Source organism: Pocillopora verrucosa, chromosome 8, assembly GCF_036669915.1.
Source record: "Pocillopora verrucosa isolate sample1 chromosome 8, ASM3666991v2, whole genome shotgun sequence".
Taxonomy (NCBI): domain Eukaryota; kingdom Metazoa; phylum Cnidaria; class Anthozoa; order Scleractinia; family Pocilloporidae; genus Pocillopora; species Pocillopora verrucosa.
In genome coordinates, this window is record NC_089319.1 from 7354227 (window position 1) to 7375267 (window position 21041).

At 38.6% G+C, this 21041-nt stretch overlaps 1 protein-coding gene and 1 pseudogene across 1 annotated transcript; one reads left to right on the plus strand and one right to left on the minus strand.

Annotated features, from left to right (window-relative positions):
- LOC131769755 (angiopoietin-related protein 1-like) overlaps positions 1-21041 on the minus strand; it is a 27607-nt pseudogene continuing 6566 nt past the window's right edge.
- Positions 14000-16443, plus strand: LOC136283097 (uncharacterized). Its single transcript, XM_066171337.1, has 5 exons — positions 14000-14190; positions 14279-14496; positions 14948-15038; positions 15443-15592; positions 15763-16443. The coding sequence occupies exons 1-5, from the start codon at positions 14076-14078 to the stop codon at positions 16311-16313; spliced, it is 1125 nt and encodes a 374-aa protein (XP_066027434.1). The 5' UTR covers positions 14000-14075; the 3' UTR covers positions 16314-16443.

Consider the following 21041-nt stretch of genomic DNA (forward strand, 5'->3'; position numbering starts at 1 on the left):
TTAGCGCACGTAGATTTTCCAAAAATCTCCTGGCGAAACGAAGTCATGGTACCAGTCGTCGCAGTACCAGTATCCTTCTAAAAGATGCCAATGATACTCGGATGGAACATATGCAGCATATTTGTACAGCCTCTCTTTCACATGAGCTGCATATCCACATTTTCCCTTATAACTCCACCTCTTACACTCCATGACCGACTTAGAGTTCTCGCCTTCCGTTATTTGAAAAGACCCACAGGAATCGGGGGGCGCATCCGTCTGACCGCTGAAGTACTGGACCACAGCTTAACCAGTGCTGTTACTGACCGTGGTCACGTGGAACGTACGACCTTGTTTCTTACTTACTTACTTACTCTTGGAATCTAAGCTGAGTGAAAGACGAGTGTGACCCCTTTTGTTGTTGGTAAAGTTTCTGATTCCACGGTATGATGACTCAGCGGTCCAGTGTGGGAGTGAAGTAGAGTTAGAAACAAGTTTGCTACAAGTAGCCAGCCTCCTGGAATGAAACGTGCTTAACACTTTCAAACAGTCTTTTCACATGCAGCCACATGTACATTCCGGATCCCAAGATGAATATTTTCTACACCTTTGATTTCGTCATGTTACAGACAACTTCAATTTTCAGTCTTTTTTTCTTCGCATTCTTTAGCCCATCGAAGTCAACTTTCTTGTAGATTTCAACTCTTCACCTTGCTTTTTCTTTGATCTTTTTTCCAGCTGTCGTCCTTTTCTTTTTTCTCGTTTACAATTTAGGTTAGGCAAGTTACATCGGACGCGTTTTAAAGTTTGACCCGCTATCCGTTTTTGTCGTTAGATTCATAAAACGCTTATAAGTGCTTTCTGTTTGTTTTTTTTCCTTTTTACTGATTTTGCATCGTCTACAATTATTTTCTCAATTTCTTTTTCGGGAAAACTAGTGATTGATTTTGGTTTGAAGCATCCACAATCGCAACCGAAACCCTCTAAAGTCGGTCTAGAAATAAACCAAATCAATTTTCTCTCAGGCTCAAAAAAGTTATGTAGAGAGTTATCAAACTCACCGCATTAACGTTTTCATAGAGTAACCTACACATCCACTTTTGCCTTCAAATGTGTTAAACTAGACTGTGGATGCCGTGACTTTGAACTGTGCTTAGCAACTTGGTCAAATAATGGCAGTTAGATTGTATGCTGAATTTTATCATCAGAAGTTTTTTTTACAGGTGAAGTATTACGCTGAATTATTGCCAAAAGATAAATCATATAATTCCTTGTTCTATTTAATTTGCTTCGGTTCCACATTCTCCTCATTTTTCCCCAAAGATGAGGGTGTTATGGTCCTCTGCGTAGGTATACGTTCCATTTCTATATGCTTTTGCTTTAATGCATCGCACCTCAAAACTCTCTTTGCAGAGAACATTCGTAACGGATGCTTGCCTTGTTTAAGTAAACTCTTTTTGGTCGTACTTCCCCCAATCGATGCTAAACGAAATTTGACTTTCCTTGTCACCACACGTTCAACATAGCACTGAATAATCAATGTCTTAAAACTAAGTATTCCATGTTGCATGACTAGCAACAACCGTTTCCCATGCATTTAAGGTGAAACTGAACTCGTCAAAAACATCAGTTTTGCCGATGACGCGACCAAGTAAGGCAAAATCTGATAGGAGACATTTGCATGTGGACATTGTTGATGCAGAGACAAAATGAATGTAATGAAGCTGGCTCGAAGCCTATTACTTACCGACTTGAGTTTCTAAAATGTTTCGACAAAAGTTCCTGTTCGCCACCACCAAAACCAGGAATACATGAGGGGCACAAAGACAAACTGAATCAGCCAAGAAGCCTGCATGTCGTTCGTAGATACTTAAGAAACACACGTCGAAAAAATTTACTCGTTGTCGCCTGTTGCCTGCGATTGGAAGCCTAGCTGTTTCGCGAATGGTAACTGATTTGATAAACGCCCACAGTTAGGGTCTTAATTGATCCCCATTGTAACAAGCTTTTATTTTTATTATATGGATATAAGACTGAATAGACCACATAATGATCTCTAAACGGCTGATAATTAAAAGCTACACGACTTCGCTCAGCAATCTCGCTTTTCCATGTCACATCATCGATCTCGTGGTGATTTAATGTTCCAAGTAACTCAGTGCTATTATGAAATAGTCGCCACAAAGTTATTGTAATGTAGTTCTGACAATTTCCAAGTACACTGTGATAACCCGTTTTGTGTGACTTCTATGCGAATCTTTGGCGAATTGGGTTGTCACTGTTGAGAACCTCACAATGGACTGAAAAAGGTTGCCGGAGGGGGGAAGTTTAGTTCATTCATAATTGAAAGCTGACTTATTTACCTTGGTGCAGATTTCTTTAAAACAGTGTGAAACTGGGTCTCAACTACGATGCAAAAAGCTTTTATTTGACCATATTACACTAACAACGTGAACAGTTTATTAAAACCAATATACTTCTATTTCTGAGAATATTGAAGTTGTAAATCATATTTTACAACGTAGATGACAAACCCCCGTTACTGACACATATAGCTTACAAATTGCGCCACTGCAAAGTTCAGATACTGTTATAAAACAATATTCCCAACTCTCACTAGAAAGTCCTTAATTGTCCTTGTCACCATGCAAATTGCCAACGCACATGCAAGATATGAAAAACTACTTTATGACACTACTTTATTGAAAGGAAAATGTATAGCGATATAACACCGATCATTCTGAGAACAAGCCAGTGTTGAGGCTATCGAGCAAACCTGAAAATCTTACATCTGAGGTTTTTATCTGACGAAGTGCTATATGTATAATGTCAGTTGTACATTCAAAAATGTTATCTCCGTGTGACTGTGTAAATTTTAGGTCAAATGCACTCTAGACTGCTCTAAGCTAATTTTACTTTGGTTCGCATTCAAGGTCAGAACCAGACGCGCTGTTATGTGTATGTATACTAGATGTCAATACAAACGCATATAAAAAAGTTAGTAGCAAACTGTATGGACTTATTTCAGTTTAAACTGACTAACTTTCACAAATTATTCAGTTCACTTGTCCGTAACACGATATCGATTGCGAAACGAACGAACGAACGAACGGACAAACATTAATCTGAATTGAAACATTCAGAGATGTAAGAACTTGATCATCATGGAAAGTTTTGTTTCATAAATGCATAAAGTATTTATCAACGAACAGATGCGCCGTTAAGCTAACTATTAAAACCAGTCTTTCTCAGTAAATTAGTCGGTTTATAGTGGCGAAAGATCCCCTTATGATCTTTTGGTAGTCGTCAATATGTTTGACTGAGTCGAGATTTTTAGAGAATCGCATTCTGCTATGTCCTGTCACTTTTTCGTCTATTCGTTCTTTGCTTTTTTTTTTTGTATAGTTTATGTTGTATTCTGTCAGATCTAAACAAAGAGATTTTACTACTGCTGTCTCGACCATTCTAAATTGTTTTTGAAGTTGTATAAACATAATTTAGGCGTTAAGATGGTTATACAGAATTACCTTGAAAACGGCTCGCTACAGGTGTTCCCTCCTTCCCATCCCTACTCTCCTCCACCATCCCCTCCCCCTTTCGTTTTGACAATGTTCGCCGGGGGAAAGGGGGGGGGGGGGGGGGGAAGTAGGAGGATTCTAGTTGTGTCACGATGAAATTTACTTGATTCTCCCTTAAGGTTCTGTAATTTTCTTATGAAGTCTCATGTCATAACTGGCAGTTAATTGGCAGTCAATTTTCTATAGTCTCCCCCCTTGTACTCTATTGACGACGACTGATTCCCCCTCCGTTCATCCTGAAAGCCATGTGATCCCCCTAAACTTCTTTCCCCCGCCCCCTGGGATAACTAACGACTGGTGTCTTACCCTCAGTAGTCGAGGTTATTCATAGAAACTACTTACTGCGTCAACAAACGAAGGACTGAACGCGATTTGTTTGTCTTTTACAAAGTGAGAAATTGTAATTCCACACTGGGTCGAAAGTCAACCAAAAATTGATATGATATTTGGTTGAACTAATAATTTAGCGCACATAGATTTTCCGGGGCTAAAATACGGGTCATCGCAATACCAGTATCCATATAATAGATGCCAATGATACTTGGGTGGAACGTATACGGCAAATCTGTACAGCCTCACTTCCACATAAACCGGAGTATGACTCCATTTTCCCTGATAATTACATCTCACACACTCCATGACCGACTAAGAGTTGTCGTCTTCCATTCTCTGAAAAAACCTACATCAATCGGGAGGCACATCCGTCTGGTCGCTGAAATACTGGACCACAGCTTCAACAGTGCTGTTACTGACCGTGGTCACGTGGAACATACGACCTTGTTTCTTACTGCAGCAGAATCACAGCTGAGTGAAAGACAATTGTGACCTGAGTTCTTTCATTGCGCTCAGTGTGATGTGGTGATGTGGTATCATTTCTTGGTACCATTTACCTACCTCCGTCAATTTTCATATCACAATACACCTTCAAAGGGTTTCCTTTGCCCTCAGGGTCGATCCAGTATTCCCCATCCCCTTTAGAGTCATTTGATTCAAGAATATGCTTGCAAGATTTTCCAGGATTTACAGAAAAATAGCCAAGTCTCACTTGATAATTTTCAAAGAAGGAGATCAAATTTAACTTCTAAATTGCAGTTCTTATCATCATCAACACATTCTATAAATGCGTTTTAACCCTTTACATCAATACTCATATTCTCTATACTTTCCGTTACACTTTGCTTAAGGTAATGACAAGGAGTCTTCTTGTTTAAGGATGAAAGGCTTGTCTCGTAAGTGATCATTTCCTTTATTTTCTTGATCCCAATGACTGATTCTTGGGGGAGAATGCAATTAACAACTGAACGCACCACGGCACTTTACTCTTCATACCGAAGAGGACGACTTCGCATTTAGCCTCGTCCGCGCGTCGTAATTTCGGTACCAGATCACTAAACCGCGAGAATTCGGACGTGGCCTATTCGTGTAGGGCAACTGTGTCGATATTTCTCGTCAACATGACACACGAAGAAGGGCAGGTCAATGTCAACACAGCTACAAAGGAAGATGGTGTCAAACACGTAAGTATTGTTAAAAAGGTTGACACGGCATGTCGTCCCAGCAAAACGCATGTTTGCACCGAGAATGCAATTAACAACTAAACGCACCACGCCACTTTACTCTTCATACCGAAGGGGACGACTTCGCATTTAGTCTCGTCCGCGCGTCGTTATTTCGGTACCAGATCACTGAACCGCGAGAATTCGGACGTGGCCTATTCGTGTAGGGTAACTGTGTCGATATTTCTCGTCAACATGACACTCGAAGAAGGGCAGGTCAATGTCAACACAGCTACAAAGGAAGATGGTGTCAAACACGTAAGTATTTTTAAAAAGGTTGACACGGCATGTCGTCCCAGCAAAACGCATGTTTGCACCGAGAATGCAATTAACAACTAAACGCACCACGCCACTTTACTCTTCATACCGAAGGGGACGACTTCGCATTTAGTCTCGTCCGCGCGTCGTAATTTCGGTACCAGATCACTGAACCGCGAGAATTCGGAAGTGGCCTATTCGTGTAGGGTAACTGTATCGATATTTCTCGTGAACGTGACGCACGAAGAAGGGCAGGTCAATGTCAACCCAGCTACAAAGGAAGATGGTGTCAAACACGTAAGTATTGTTAAAACGTTGACACGGCATGTCATCCCAGCAAAACACATGTTTGCACTGCACTAGCTAGAAAATGTGGATCTTTTTTGTGACTCGATAGATATTGCGTTAATCTACTGTCCTCCACATTATCCCAGCATATTTTCATTGATGATAGTAAAGGCTGGGGAATAATCGAGACTGCAAACCTGCTGCACTATAAGGATTTCATTTTGTCGGAGAAGTTCCAAGATTGTGTTTATTTTAAAAGTTTTAAACTTTTGCCTGTAAAAATGTATTTATGATCTTTTCGGTGCATTGAAAATACTCAAAATGTCAGGCGTTTCCTCAAGCATTTTTATACCTCATTTACCTCGTGAGAAAACTTTCAAGTTTTCTTTCGCAGACAACAAGTGACCACAACCCAGGTTGTTCACCGTGAAAATTGTCAAATACTCACGAACACATCACATAACAGAAACACCATGCACGCTTCGTGACTGACACAGTTTGTGTTTGTGACTCTTAATGTACCTGCATGTATTCTTGACCGTTTGGTTCATTGTGGTGAACAGAGACTTTTTGAAAACTGAACTAAAGTTCATAAATCAGCTGTCGATAATAAATGAACTAAACTTCCCCCCTGCGGCGACCTTGATATATTCATGGTGAGGATCTGGGCAGAAACAAACCAACTCGCCAACAATTTGTATAGACGCAACACCAAATAGGTTATAATTCTAGTCGGATGACCTTGAAAACTCTCACGAATTTGTAACAATATTTCCTTGGCAACTGTTTTATAGTTAAACACTACGCAACATCGTCCAAAAAAGTTAGCGTCAACAATTTTTACATGATTTTACTTTGTTTTAGCAAACCCTATACATACCAACGAACTAAAAATACCGAAAAATTAAATAAAAAAATGACTGTATGAATTAAAAGAAATTAAACTGCTTTGAGTTGCTTTTTTTGGCTTTTTTAGTTCCTCTTAATTTTGTCGAACAGATTTTTTTTAATCCTTGTGGAGAATGATGAAAACAGCGGTTCAAACTAGTCCTGAAAGATTCTGTCTTATTTTTCCAACGGCGGAGAAGTGGTGACTACTGAATCATATATGATTCTAAGATTGTCTTCCTGTTTAGTAAAATTACTACATGCTGGAAAAGAAAGAAACACCTCGAGAGATTTATTTGCCGCTGAGTGGTTTTGACCAGCTGTTATCAACAAATAGCCTCGACTTGTATTCAATATTATTCTTAGGTGGACTAGCTCTTTGGTAGCAGCTTCTTAAAGCAAACGACCTGAAGCTCGTCAAATGTTTGCAAGTGAGCCAAAAATATTGTAGAGACAGCCAAGCGGGACAAACATCAAGTACCTAAGCAGACAATAAAAGACACTTAAAATCCGGAAAACACATTACGTTTTAATTCAGTTTTAACTCTGAAAAATCTACACTACTCCTAAAAAGGTTCTTACGACTTCGTAATGAAACGCTTTTCTTACAAGCCTGATTTAACAACAGACCCCTCTAAAAATACCTCTGTAACCGAATGCTTAATTGAAAATATCATTCAAAGAAACCTCTAGCATTACACAATCCAAAATGACTTATTTACAACTTGTCTTATTTAACCCAAACCAGGGTAATTGCGTCGATGTTTCCAGTGAGCGAAACGGTAAAACTTAGAGCGGTCAGTGTCACGCGAGATACACGCGAGATACACGCGAGGAAGATCGTGTCAAACACATGTGCTACCCACTGACTCTCTTGCATTTAAATCAGCATGTCATCAAAAACATCCATCCTTACGCCGCCCTGGAGCACCTAATTCTGTTTTGAGTTGTTTAATTATATCTCCTGGCTTTTGTAATATCCCGGCATAATGTCAAGGGCGAAAGTTTAGTTTGACTGATAAAGCACGATCCCCCTATACTAGCGGCACCATTTTTTAAGTTTTGAACTGTTATTTATCGACCTCGTAAGAAATGATAATATGTTAACAACTCTTATTTGGTCTATGAATTCACTCGCGCTATCCTATAATATTCAAACGTTTCGTTTGGGCAAAACCCTCGTGAAAACATTTCACTTTTTTAAGGCCACTAAGTATAGGTCGGTAGTTAAGTATGTGTTCATCCTGTCAGTTCTGCGACTCGGTAACTGCTTAACGAACAAAAATCTTCCAAAAGTCTCCCTTTGACAAAGTTATAAAGGTATCGCCGTTCGTGTCGTCGCACAGGCGATTTCTTCCGGTTGTCCTCCAGCGATAGTGACCAGCAACAAATGCAGTGAGATCGTATAAACGTGTTTCACCTGGTCTTCTTTTATGCCTCCACTTCCCTACGAAGATCGAAGAGATAAGAGTTGTCATCTTTCATTCTAACAAAAGAGAGACACGAGTCTAGCAGGGTGTTCGTCTAGCCGCTGAAGTACTGAACTACAGTTTTACCAAAGCTTTTAGTGGCAGTGGTCACGTGGAACGTACGTCCCTGTTATTTACTGCAGTGGAATCTCATCTGAGTGAAAGACAAGTGACCTCTGAGTTTCTTCATGGCGCTAGTTGTGATACCCATTTTATGATTAGTGAAGTTGTTGATCCCGCGGTACGATGGCTCAGTGGTCCAAGCGGGAGGAGTGGTCGAGCTATCTACTATAAAGATGGATGTAAGAAGCCAGCCTCCTAGCAATGTTAAACAAAGACCGTACATCTCACATCAATTCTAAAGTATTCTTCGTATAGAAATGCGAAATTTTGTGGATTTATTTATGTAAAATATTGTTGATATCTCGATTCGTTTAAATGATTTGGACACGACAGATTGCGATACATATTTTTATGCGGTATCATCTCTTGGTACAATTTACCTACCTCCGTCCAAGTCTCACTTGATAATTTTCGAAGAAAAAGATCAAATTTAGTTTCTAAATCGCAGTTCTTATCATCATCAACACATTCTATAAGTGCACTTTTACCCTTAACATCATTACTGATATTATCTATGCTTTTCGTTACACATTGCCTACGGCAATGGCACTGAGTCTTCGTTTAACGGCTTGTCTCGTAGGTGATCATTTCCTTTATTTCCTAATGACTGACTCGTAAGGGAGAATGTAGTAAACAACTGAACGCACAACAACGTGAAATCAATTTGTTTAATATAATAAAGACGCAAAACTTGTGAATGATGACGCCATATATGCGTCTGTCCTCCAATGGAGCATAGGTAAGAACCAATCAAATAGTCACTCTCAGGTTAAACGATATTTATTACTTACGTGTTTGGCACAATTATGCTTTGTAGTTCGGATGACACTGGCCGCCCTCCGTTTTGCCGCTTCGCCGGCGAGAAACATCCACACAAGTGCCCTACGTTGGTTTTATCAAAACATATCACACACAGATGTTTCTTAGTGTTGTTTTTCGTCGGTTTTTTAGGATGAGGTCGATTGTTTGAGTTCCTTTGATTGATATTTTTAACTTCGAGTAGCAGTTAACAGCATAGGTCGACTTTTTTTTTTATTTCAGATTTAAGAAAAGCAAAGGGAGGCCAATGAATCGTTAATCAATCTCCACTAGCCTTCGGATACCTCTTTAGATTTCTATTGCCAGATTTAAAGAATAGAATAAGAGGTTAATTTATACATTTTTTTTTAGGGAATACAGTGAGCAAAACCAAGTATGACAAGACCATGTATAATTACACACACGCTCGAAAATTGATCGTAAAAGCTTTTGCAGTTGAATTTTCTCATTTAGCTGTTCTCCTTTGCACCATAAAAAGATGATAATTAGGAAAATGAGGATGAATTTATGATGATAATTATGGTAAAAAAACAGGCTGACGGTGCCCCAAATTTCTAGCATAAAAACGGATTACAAAAGAGATTTTTGTTTCTTTATCTTCGCCTTGTGCCGCTCTCGAATACACAGAGGAATATACACCAGAAAAATGTTTTCAACCTACCTGAACTGAACCATAGTATGTAGAACCCTTCTGCCGTTTAAAATCACCTGGCTTCCTGGCTGCCGGGTTTTGTTGTTGAGCTCGCAAAGCTTCTTCGCGTTATTGCCATTGCGATGAACATTAAACGACTTGCAACTGTTGTTTCCCATACATTTTTAGCTGACATTCAAACTCATCGGCAACATCAGTTTCGTTGATGACGCGATCAAGTAAAGTGAAATCTGCAAATTTGTAAGTAAAAATTGTCGATGCAGAAACATTAACTATAAAAAAGTGAAACTGTAGGTTCTGATCGAGTTATTACTTACCAACTTGAGTTTCAAAAGCGCTTGCACAGAAGTCATTGTCACAACAAGAAATCTAAAATGCGAAAAGATACGAGGACCAATTGCTTCAGCCTCCGAGGAAGCATAATATTTTTTTGGCTTTCAACGAGCTTCAGGTCGTTTCCTCTACGCAGCTGCTACAAAAATGCTAGTCTATCTTAGAATAACATTGAATACCAAGTCGAGACTATTTGTTGATAATAGCTGGTCAAAACACTCAGCGGCAAATAAATCACCCGGGCTATTTCTCTCACTTGCAGCATGTAGTAATTTTACTGAATAGGAAGACAAATTTTGGATCATAAATGATCCAGTAGTCACCACTTCTCCACCGTTGGCAAAATAAGACAGAATCTTTCAGGACTAGTTTAAACCGCCATTTTCATCATACTTCACAAGGGTTTAAAAAACAAGAATCTGTCAGACAAAATAATAAGAACTACAAAAGCCAAAGAAGGCAACTCAAAGCGGTCTAACTTCTTCTTATTTATAAAATAATTTTTTTAATTTAATTTTTTTAGTATTTTTTGTACATTGTTGTGTATAGGCTTGGCCAAAACGAAGTAAAATCATGTAAAAATTGTTGGAGTTAACTTTTACGGGGCGATGTTTCGTAGTGTTAAACTATATAACTCTATTGATATACTGGCCAAAACAATTAGAATTTGGAAAAAACAGTATTGTCTCTGCTAATCATATTTCAGCCCATCTATGCTGTATTCCTTGTATAAATATGGATTAAATTGTGTCGTTCAAAAGATAATTTGTGCCCCTGTTCGCCGAGTTTTCGAGACGTTAACCACCAAGAGATCGCTAGTGTAGAATGGAAAGATCAGGGGGTGTAGTTCAAGGCTGGCATCGTTAAAGGGTTGGTCCGTTAGAGACAATTATTTGGGCCCTTACGATGTATTTATTTCATGTGGAATAAAAGCATAAAAGACTCCTCTAAAGATCTCTCTTGTTTTAAAGAAACTATCATAGCTACAGTCGATAGATAAGCTGTAAATGATCAATGAACGAAACTACCCCTCCGGCGACTTTGTTAAGTTCATTGTAAGATCCTACCAGATGAAAACCAAACTCACCGACGGTTCGTATAGAAGCAACACCAAACAGACTATGCCAAACGATCGAACTTGAAAATTTTCAGAACTAAATTACAATACATTTGGGATGATTATTTTATCATTACTATTATTAAAGTTGCATGGAGCATTAAGTCACCGTTACAGCGATTATGTGAAAGCGTGGTACCTGGTCGAGAAGCTTTTCGTTGTTAGCCGTTCAGGGATCGTGACGTGATATCATTTGTTATATTGTAATCAATAACATGACTCAAAATAAAACCTATTCATAAAAGTAATTTAGCCGACTCCGTATCAATATGAGGGGATGTGAAAAAAGTTATCAATTATAGCCAAGTTTTCTATCGCAGACGACGAGCGACCACAAGCTAAGTAGTTCACCGTGAAAATTGTCAAATACTCGCAAACGATTCCCATAACAGAAACGCCATGCACGCTTCGCGGCTGACACAGTTTGTCTTTGTGACTCTTATTGTATTCTTGACCGTTTTGTTCGTTGCGGTGAATAGAGACCTTTTGGAAACTAAATGAAAATAAATCAGCTGTCAATAACGAATAAATTAAACTTTCCCATGGAACAACCTCCCTCCATTGTGAGGATTTGGCCAGAAACAAAGTAAGATTATCATAAAAGATAATTTGTGCCTCTGCATTACCGAGTTTTTGAGGCATTAACAACCAGGAGATCGCTAGTGTAGGATGGAAAGACCAGGGAGTGTACGTCAAGTCTGGCATCTTTAAATGGTTTGGAGACTATTATTTGGGCCCTTACGATGTATTTATTTGATACGAAATGAAAGCTTAAAGGGCCTCTCTTAAGATCCCTCCTGTTTTTAAGAAACTATCTTAACTACAGTCAATAGGTCAGCTGTAACTAATGAATGAACTAAACTTCCCCTCTGGCGACTTTTCATTGTTAGCCGTTCATTCTGAGAACCTACTGGCGCAGGTGAAAACCCAACTCACTCACGGTTTGTCTAGAAGCAACACGCTAATGTAAAAAGCAACACCAAACGGATTATGTCAAACGATCGAACTTGAAAAATTTCAGAACTTCATTACAATGCATTTGGGATAAATATTTTATCATTGCATAAAGTTGTATGGAGCATTAAGTCACCGTTAGAGCGATTATGTGAGAGCCTGCTACCTGATCGGGTAGTTTTTCATTGTCAAGAATATGACTCAAAATAAAACCTGTTCATAATGGTAATTTAGGCCTCACTTAAGACTTATTAATAAGCGGGTTGATGAAAACAGCTATCAATATTAAACAAGTTTTGTTTCGCAGACAACGAGCGACCACGACCCAAGTTGTTCACGGTGACAATTGCCGAATACTCACGAACGATTCATTTAAAAGAAACACCATGCACGCTCCGTGGCTGACACAGTTTGTCTTTGTGACTCTTAATGTATTCTTGACCGTTTTGTTCGTAGAGACTTAACTCATTAAAGTTGTTCAGTCAGCTGTCAATAATGAATAAACTAAACTTCCCCCCAGCAGCAACCTTGTTATATTTATTGTGAGGATTTGGGCAGAAACAAACCAAAATTATCATAAAGATAATTTGTGCCTCTGCATGATCGAGTTTTTGAGGCATTAACAACCAGGAGATCGCCAGTGTAGAATGGAAAGACCAGGGAGTGTACGCCGAGTCTGGCATCTTTAAATGGTTGACCCAAATGGAGATTTGGGCCCTTACGATGTATTTATTTCATGCGAAATAAAAGCTTAGAGGACCCCTCTTAAGATCCCTCTCGTTTTTGAGAAACTATCTTAACTACAGTCAATAGATCGGCTGTAAATAATGAATGAACTAAACTTCCCCTCTTGCGACTTTGTTAAGCTCATTGTGAGATCCTACCGGCGGAGATGAAAACCCAACTCACCCACGGTTTGTCTAGAAGCAACACACTAATGTTTTTCTCGTATGCTAATTTCTAACGTTCACAAAAGCATAATTGTTATGAACTCTCTTGACACACCCTTTTCCAAGAATGTTTTTGAAGCCGTTCAAAAAACTCGCAGCACGTGTTTTATCGGGTCAAAAACCCGATAAAACACTCCTGCTCGTTTTTTAAACATTACATTGAATATGACTCAAGAATACAAGAATATGACTCAAAATAAAACCTGTTCATAATGGTAATTTAGGCCTCACTCAAGACGTATTAATAAGCGGGTTGATGAAAACAGCTATCAATATTAAACAAGTTTTGTTTCGCAGACACCATGCACGCTTCGCAGCTGACACAGTTTGTCTTTGTGACTATTAATGTGTTCTTGACCGTTTTGTTCGTTGCGGTAAACAGAGACTTTTTTGGAAACTAAACTTGAGTTGATAAATCAGCTGTCAATAATAAATGAACTAAACTTTCCCCCCCCGCGGCAACCTTTTTATATCCATTGTGAGGATCTGGGCAAAAACAAATGAATTCGTCAACGATTTGCAACGACGAAACACCATCTAGATTCTATTTCTACTGAATCGAATGAGCTTGAAAACTCTCACGAATTCGTTAAAATGTGTTCTTGACAACCGTTACATAATATAACACTACGAAACATCGTCCAAAAAAGTTAGATTCAATAATTTTTACATGATTTTCTTCGTTTTAGCCAAGCCTATGTACATACCAACGTACGAAAAATGCCAAAAAAATTAAAATAATAAGTGATTGTATGAATTAGAAGAAATTAAACTGCTTTGAGTTGCCTTCTTTGGCTTTTGTAGTTCTTCTTATTTTTGTCTGAAAGATTCTTTTTTTTTTTAATCCTTGTGGGGTATGATGAAAACAGCGGTTCAATTTAGTCCTGAAAGATTCTGTCATATTTTGTCGAAGGCGGAGAAGAGGTGACTACTGAATCAATTACGATCCAAAAATTGTCTCCCTGCTTATTTGCCGCTGGGTGTTTTGACCAACTGATATCAACAAATAGCCTCGACTTGGTATTCAATGTTATTCTAAGGTAGACTACCATTTTGGCAGCAGCTGCGTAGAGCAAACGACCAGAGGCTCGTTGAATACCAAAAAAATACTATGCTTCCTCGGAGGTTGAAGCAATTGGTCTTTGTATCTTTTCACATTTTTCTGGTAGTGTTGTTCGTTGTGGCGAACAATGACTTTTGTGCAAGCGTTTTTGAAACTCAAGTTGGTAAGTAATAACTCGATCAGAACCTGCAGCTTCATTTTTTTATAGTTGATGTTTCTACATCGCCAATTTCCTATTGCAAATTTTTCAGATTTCACTTTATTTGATCACGTCATCAACAAAACTGATGTTGCCGATGAGTTTGAATGTCAGCTAAAATGTATGGGAAACAATAGTTGCAAGTCGTTTAATGTTCACCGCAATGGCAATAATGCGAAGAAGCTTTGCGAGCTCAACAACAAAACCCGGCAGATGAAGCCAGGTGATTTTAAACGGAAGAAAGGATCTACATACTATGGTTCAGTTCAGGTCAGTTGAAAATATGTTTCTGGTGTACACATATTCCTTTTTATATTCGAGAGCGGCACAGGGCGAAGATAAAGAAACAAAAAATCTCTTTGGTAATCCGTTTTTATGCTAGAAATTTGGAGCACCGTTACCCTTTTTTAAACAACCTTCATTATCATCATAAACTGATCCTCATTTTCATAATTATCATTTTTTTATTGTGCAAAGAAGAACAGCTAACTGAGAAAATTCAACTGCAAAAGCTCTTATTGATCAATTTTAGAGCGTGTGTGTAATTATACATGGTCTTGTTATACTTGGTTTTGCTCACTGTCTTCCCGAAAAAAATGTGTAAACTAACCTCAAATCACCTCAAAAAAAAAAAGCCCTATTGAATACCTATCCTAAAAACCGACGAAAAACAACACGAAGGAACATCTGTATGTAATATGTTTTGATAAAACCAACGCAGGGCACTTGTGTGGATGTTTCTCGTCAGCGAAGTGGCAAAACGAAGGGCAGCCAGTGTCATCCGAACTACAAAGGAAAATTGTGCCAAACACGTAAGTAATAAATATCCTTTAACCTAAGAGTGACTATTTGATTGGTTCCTACCTATGCTCCATTGGAGGACAGACGCATAACTGGCGTCATCATTCAAAAGTTTGGCTTCTTTATTATATTAAACAAATTGATTCCATGTTGCCGTGCGTTCAGTTGTTAGTTACATTCTCCCCTAAGAATCAGTCATTAGGATTAAGGAATTAAAGGAAATGATCACATACGAGACAAGCTGTTGATCGTTAAACAAAGACTCCCTGTTATTACCGCAGGCAATGTGTAACGAAAAGCGTAGAGAATATGAGTATTGATGTAAAGGGTTAAAGCACTTGTAGATTGTGTTGATTATAATAAGAACTGCGATTTCGAAACTTAATTTTTATCTCTTTCTTTGAAAATTATCAAGTGAGACTTGGCCATTTTGCTGCAAATCCTGGAAAATCTTGCAAACATATTCTTGAAGCAAATGACTCTAAAGGAGATGGGGAATACTGGATCGACCCTGAGGGCAAAGGAAACCCTTTGAAGGTCTACTGTGATATGAAAACTGACGGAGGTAGGTGAAAGGTACCAAGAGATGATACCGCATAAAAATATGCATCGCAATCTGTCATGTTCAAATCATTAAAACTAATCGAGATATACACACTATTTAAGATTTCGCATTTCTACCTAGAACACTTTAGAATTGATGTGAGATGTATCGTCTTTATTTAATATTGCTAGGAGGCTGGCTTCTTACATCCATCTTTATGGTAGATAACCCGACCACTCCTCCCGCTTGGACCGCTGAGCCATCGTACCGCGGGATTATCAAATTCACCAATCACAAAATGGGTATCACAATTAGCGCCATGAAAGAACTCAGAGGACACTTGCGATTCACTCAGATGAGATTCCACTGCAGTAAACAACAGGGACGTACGTTCCACGTGACCACGGCCGCTAACAGCTCTGGTGAAGCTGTAGTCGAGTATTTTAGCAATCAGACGAACACCCGGCCAGACTCGTGTCTCTCTTTTGTTAGAATGAAAGATGACAACTCTTATCTCTCCAGGAATTGTTCCAGATGGGGATCCGACGAATCTTCGAACTTCGAAGGGAAGTGGGGGCATAAAAAGAAACAAGGCGAAACACGTTTGTACGATCTCACTGCAATTGTTGGTAAGCACTATCGCTGGAAGACAACCGCGATATATCGCCTGTGCGACGACAATAAGAACGATACCTTTATAAATTTGTCAAAGGGAGACTTTTGGAAGATTTTTGTTCGTTAAACAGTTACCGACAGGATAAACACATACTTAACTACCGACTTATAATTAGTGGCCTTAAAAAAGTGAAATGTTTTCACGACGGTTTTGCCCAAACGAAAGGTTTGAATATTATAGGATAACGCGAGTGAATTCATAGACCAATTAAGAGTTGTTAACATATTATCATTTCTTACGAGGTCGATAAATAAACAGTTCAAAACTTGAAAAATATCAAAGTGCTCTGTGAGCAAACTCGTGAATTGACAGATTATGTTGGATTCTGGGTCGGACGGCCCGGGTTCGAGTCCTGATGGGGCGCTACGTTGTGGCCTTAAGCAAGTCGCTTCACTCACCTTGCTTCGTCTTCTCGGATAAGACGTTAAGCCGGAGGTCCCGTCTCCTGCAGGGTTTGGGGTAGGAGACGTTAATTTCCCACGCACGAGATTACTGTGTGATGGATGTCCTCCCCTGGGTGGGATGGGTGGGTTTTAGGGGACCATTCATAGGGATAACCTCAAGGTCCACCTTTCAAATACGTTCTGTATTTGATAAACATCTATGAAATTATGAAATTATGAAATGAAATGAAATGTTTAATGTTATCTGGTTTAGGGAATTTTGTGGTTGATTGTCATATTTAGAGTACGAGCAGTAGTTCAGTGTGCGCTAATGTAGCAAAGAAACAAAGTAACGTTGGGATAAGAAGGCATTACAATTGAAATGATCATGCTATTACATCTGACAAGGGTGGATGATGTCATGTGTTTTAAACACATATCATTTTTGTTTCCGGTTCAAAAGAAAAGGTTGGAAGTGAACGTGGGTGAAAAGAGAAATTTACTGTCTGTCATTGTAAATATTGGAAAATCAGGGCAATACTGTCTCAAGGAAAACATTAATGATTGCCTCTTTATCAAATGAGACAAACGGGAACGAGTTTTGAGTGATGTAACTAAGCCCAGACTTCCACTGTCATTTTGGATTTCGGCCGGGGTAGATTTTGGTTATGTGCTAGGCAGCGTATAATCAAGAAGAAGATAGAATTTCATTTCAGGCCTATTTATCAATTAAGTTAAAAGAAAATTGTTCTTTAAAAATTCACTGAAAATCGGTAGCCAAAATTATTTGTTTACATGCTATTTGATTTTCGTGTTAACCTGTAATTTCGTCAGTCGCCGGCACGTTTCGTTGCTTCACACCGAAAAAACACACGATACGAAATGTAATGATCAATTTTGTCCCTAATCTCACGCCATAACAGAAAAAGCTTTTGAACACCTGTAAACTCAGAGCGCTTCGGAGTAAGAGAATTAATGAATCTTCTGATTGTTTTCAAGTTTAAAGATTGTAAATTTCACTTTTTAAGAAAAACGAAGGTTGTTCTCTTATTTCAGTGTGAATCCCCGCACGCCTGCCAGTCGCTGGCGCCGCTTGTTGAAACTAAAACGGATAAAAATAAACTCTTTTAAGATTATCATTGGCTTCTTTTTCACCGCACCACTATTCTTAGCAACAAAGGTCGCCATTTTGTTTGTGTATTACTTGCAAAAAACTATCAAATGCACTCAAAAGCCTAAAATCGAAAAAAAGTTTACAGGAATCGACCAGTCGAGCGAGCGAGCGAGTACCATTCTGCACACCATATCTACAACTCGCTCTTACGCATGCGCGCAATTCACGAGTTTAAAAATGGCGCTGCTCGTATGAGGGGATCGTGCTGTGTCAGTCAAACCAAACTTTCACCCTTGAAATTATGCCGAGATACATGATTAACTAACGCAGAACAGAGTTAGGTGCTCTAGGGCGGCGTAAGAATGGATCTTTTTGGTGACATGCTGATTTAATTGCAGGAGAATCAATGGATAGCATACGTGTTTGAACCATCTTTCTTGCGTGTATCTCGCGTGACACTGACCGCTCTTAGTTTTACTGTTTCGCTCACTAGAAATATCGGCACAAGTGCCCTGGTTTGGGTTAAATAAGACCAGTTGTAAATACGTCATTTTGGATTGTGTAATAGTACAAGTTTCTCTGAATGATATTTTCAATTAAGCATTCGGTTGCAGAGGTATTTTTTTAGAGGGGACTGCTGTGAAATCAAGTTTGTAAGGAAAGCACTTCATTACGAAAACATAAGAACCTTTTTAGGAGTGGTGTAGATTCTTCAGAGTTATCTAGTCTGCTTAGGTACTTGATGTTTGTCCTGCTTGGCTGTCTCTACAATATTGTTTTGCTCACTTGCAAAGCATTCAACAGCTTCAGGTCATTTGCTCTAAGCAGCTGCTTCCAAAGAGCTAGTCCACCTAAGAATAACATTGAATACCAATTCGAGGCTATTTGTTGATAATAGCTGCTAAAACCACTCAGCAGCAAATAAATCACCCAAATTAAATGATTCAGTAGTCACCACTTCTCCGCCGTTGGAAAAATAATACAGAATCCTTCAGGACTATTATGAACTGCTGTTATCATCATTCTCCACAAGGATTAAAAACAAAACTATCAGACAAAGTTAAGAAGAACTACAAAAGCCAAAGAAAGCAACTCAAAGCAGGTCAATTTCTTCTAATTCATTAGGTCCTTTTTTTTTAATTTCATTTTTCGGTATTTTTCGTACGTTGGTATGTATAGGCTTGGCAAAAACAAAGTAAGATCACATAAAAATTGTTGAATCTAACTTTTTTGGACTATGGCGTGTAGTGTTTAACTATAAAACAGTTGCCGGGAAAATATTATTACAAATTCGTGAGAGTTTTCGAGGTCATCCGACTAGAATTATAACCTATTTGGTAGTGCGTCTGTGCGAATCGTTGGCGAGTTGGTTTGTTTCTGACCACATCCTCACGATGGATATAAAAAAGGTTGCCGCAGAGAGAAAGTTTAGTTCATTTATTATTGACAGCTGATTTATCAATTTTAATTAGTTTCCAAAAAGTGTCTGTTCACCACAACGAATCGAGCGGTCAAGAATACATTAAGAGTCACAAAGACAAACTGTGCATGGTGTCTCTGTTATGCGAATTGTTCGCGAGTATTTGACAATTTTCACAGTGAACAACTTGAGTTATAGTCGCTCGTTGTCTGCGAAAGAAAACTTGTTTATAATTGATAACTGCTTTCCTAGCCCTAACCCTCATATTGATACGGGGTGGCCTAAAACTTTATGCAGCGATAAATATTCATTATAAATGTATTGTAATGCAGTTCTGAAAATTTTCAAGCTCGGTCGTTTAACATAATCTGTTTGGCATTGCTTCTATACGAACCACCTAGGATCTCACAATGGACTTAACAAAAGTCGCGGGAGGGGAAGTTTAGTTCATTCATTAGTTACAGCTTCTCTATCGACTGTAGTTAAGACATTCTCTTAAAAACAGGAGGGATCTTAGGAGGGATCTTTTAACCTTTTATTTCATATGAAATAAGTACATCGTATAAGGGCCCAAATAACAGTCTCCAACGAGCAAACCCTTCAAAGATGCCAGACTTGAAGTACAGCCCGTGGTTTTCTATCCTACACTAGCGTTCACCTGGTGGTTAATGCCTCAAAAACTCGACGATACAGAGACACAATGAATAACACAATTTAATCCCGATGTATAATAGGATACATACAATTCTTGCAAATTCTTTCATCCTTTTCTCATCACCACCTTTCGCCCCTTTTAGTAGTTTGACTAGTTTGAATTTGTTTAACATTTTTTTGGTAAGGGGAGAGAATGGTTTGTCTCGCTTGCTTATCCTTTGAAGTTACGGATATTCATCGAAACGACTTAAATGAGTGAAAGGAAGGTTTTTATTTTTAGAATGAACGATTCTCAATTAAGTAACATAAACCAAAAGCAAGTTTATCAAAACGGCCAACCAGAACCAAGTTAAATATCCCAAGGAGCCAATAAGAACTCATAATAAATGCATAAAAATGACCTCAAGGCGGTAAATCATAAGTGCAAGTGACCAAGATAAATATTTCAGGTCTTAGTGATGATTGAGAATATGGTGCGACTTTTTTCTGACCTTTCAAAAAGAAAAAGCATGCTTAATTTAAAATTGCTCTAATGTTTTTATTAACTCAGTAATTATTTAGCGTACAGGGTTTTTTTTCCAAAAGTCTCCTACTGAGACTACGTCTATAATACTTTCTGGGAACAAATGCAGGTACACTACCACAGACTACTTTGAGTCTGTGATTTCCCCAATGACACACAGATCTCTTTATCTTACACTCCATGTCCAACTCAGAGTTGTCGCCTTTCATTCTTAAAAAGGACCCACATCAATCGGGAAGCACATTCTTCTGGCAGCTAAAGTACTGGATCACAGCTTCAGCAGTGCTATTCAAAGAAATTACTTTCTAAAAACTGTTGTTTGTGTTGGAACCATTTTGAATCGAGTGTCTTTACTTCAAAACGAAGTTTATCAAAACAACCAATCAGAACCAGTGTACTGGATCTGATTCTGCCTCAAGACGAAAAAATCGCAAATAATCGAGCCAATTTATGGCACCTGGGGACAAAATAATATATTTTTTAAAAGAAATTTCACATAGTGAAGTATTGTAATTCCATACTGGGTCGACACTCGACTAAAAATTGTCCTGATCTTTTGTTTTACTTAGCGCACATAGATTTTCCAAAACTCTCCTGGCGAAACGAAGTCATGGTACCAGTCGTCGCAGTACCAATATCCTTCTAAAAGATGCCAATGATACTCGGATGGAACATATGCAGCATATTTGCACAGCCTCTA

Excerpts from the sequence above, each read along its gene's own strand:
- LOC136283097 (XM_066171337.1), top strand. The coding sequence starts at position 14,076 with ATGCTTCCTCGGAGGTTGAAGCAATTGGTCTTTGTATCTTTTCACATT. Across the intron at positions 14,497-14,947 it reads CATACTATGGTTCAGTTCAG|GGCACTTGTGTGGATGTTTC; the intron begins GTCAGTTGAAAA and ends AAACCAACGCAG. Across the intron at positions 15,593-15,762 it reads TGATATGAAAACTGACGGAG|GAGGCTGGCTTCTTACATCC; the intron begins GTAGGTGAAAGG and ends TAATATTGCTAG.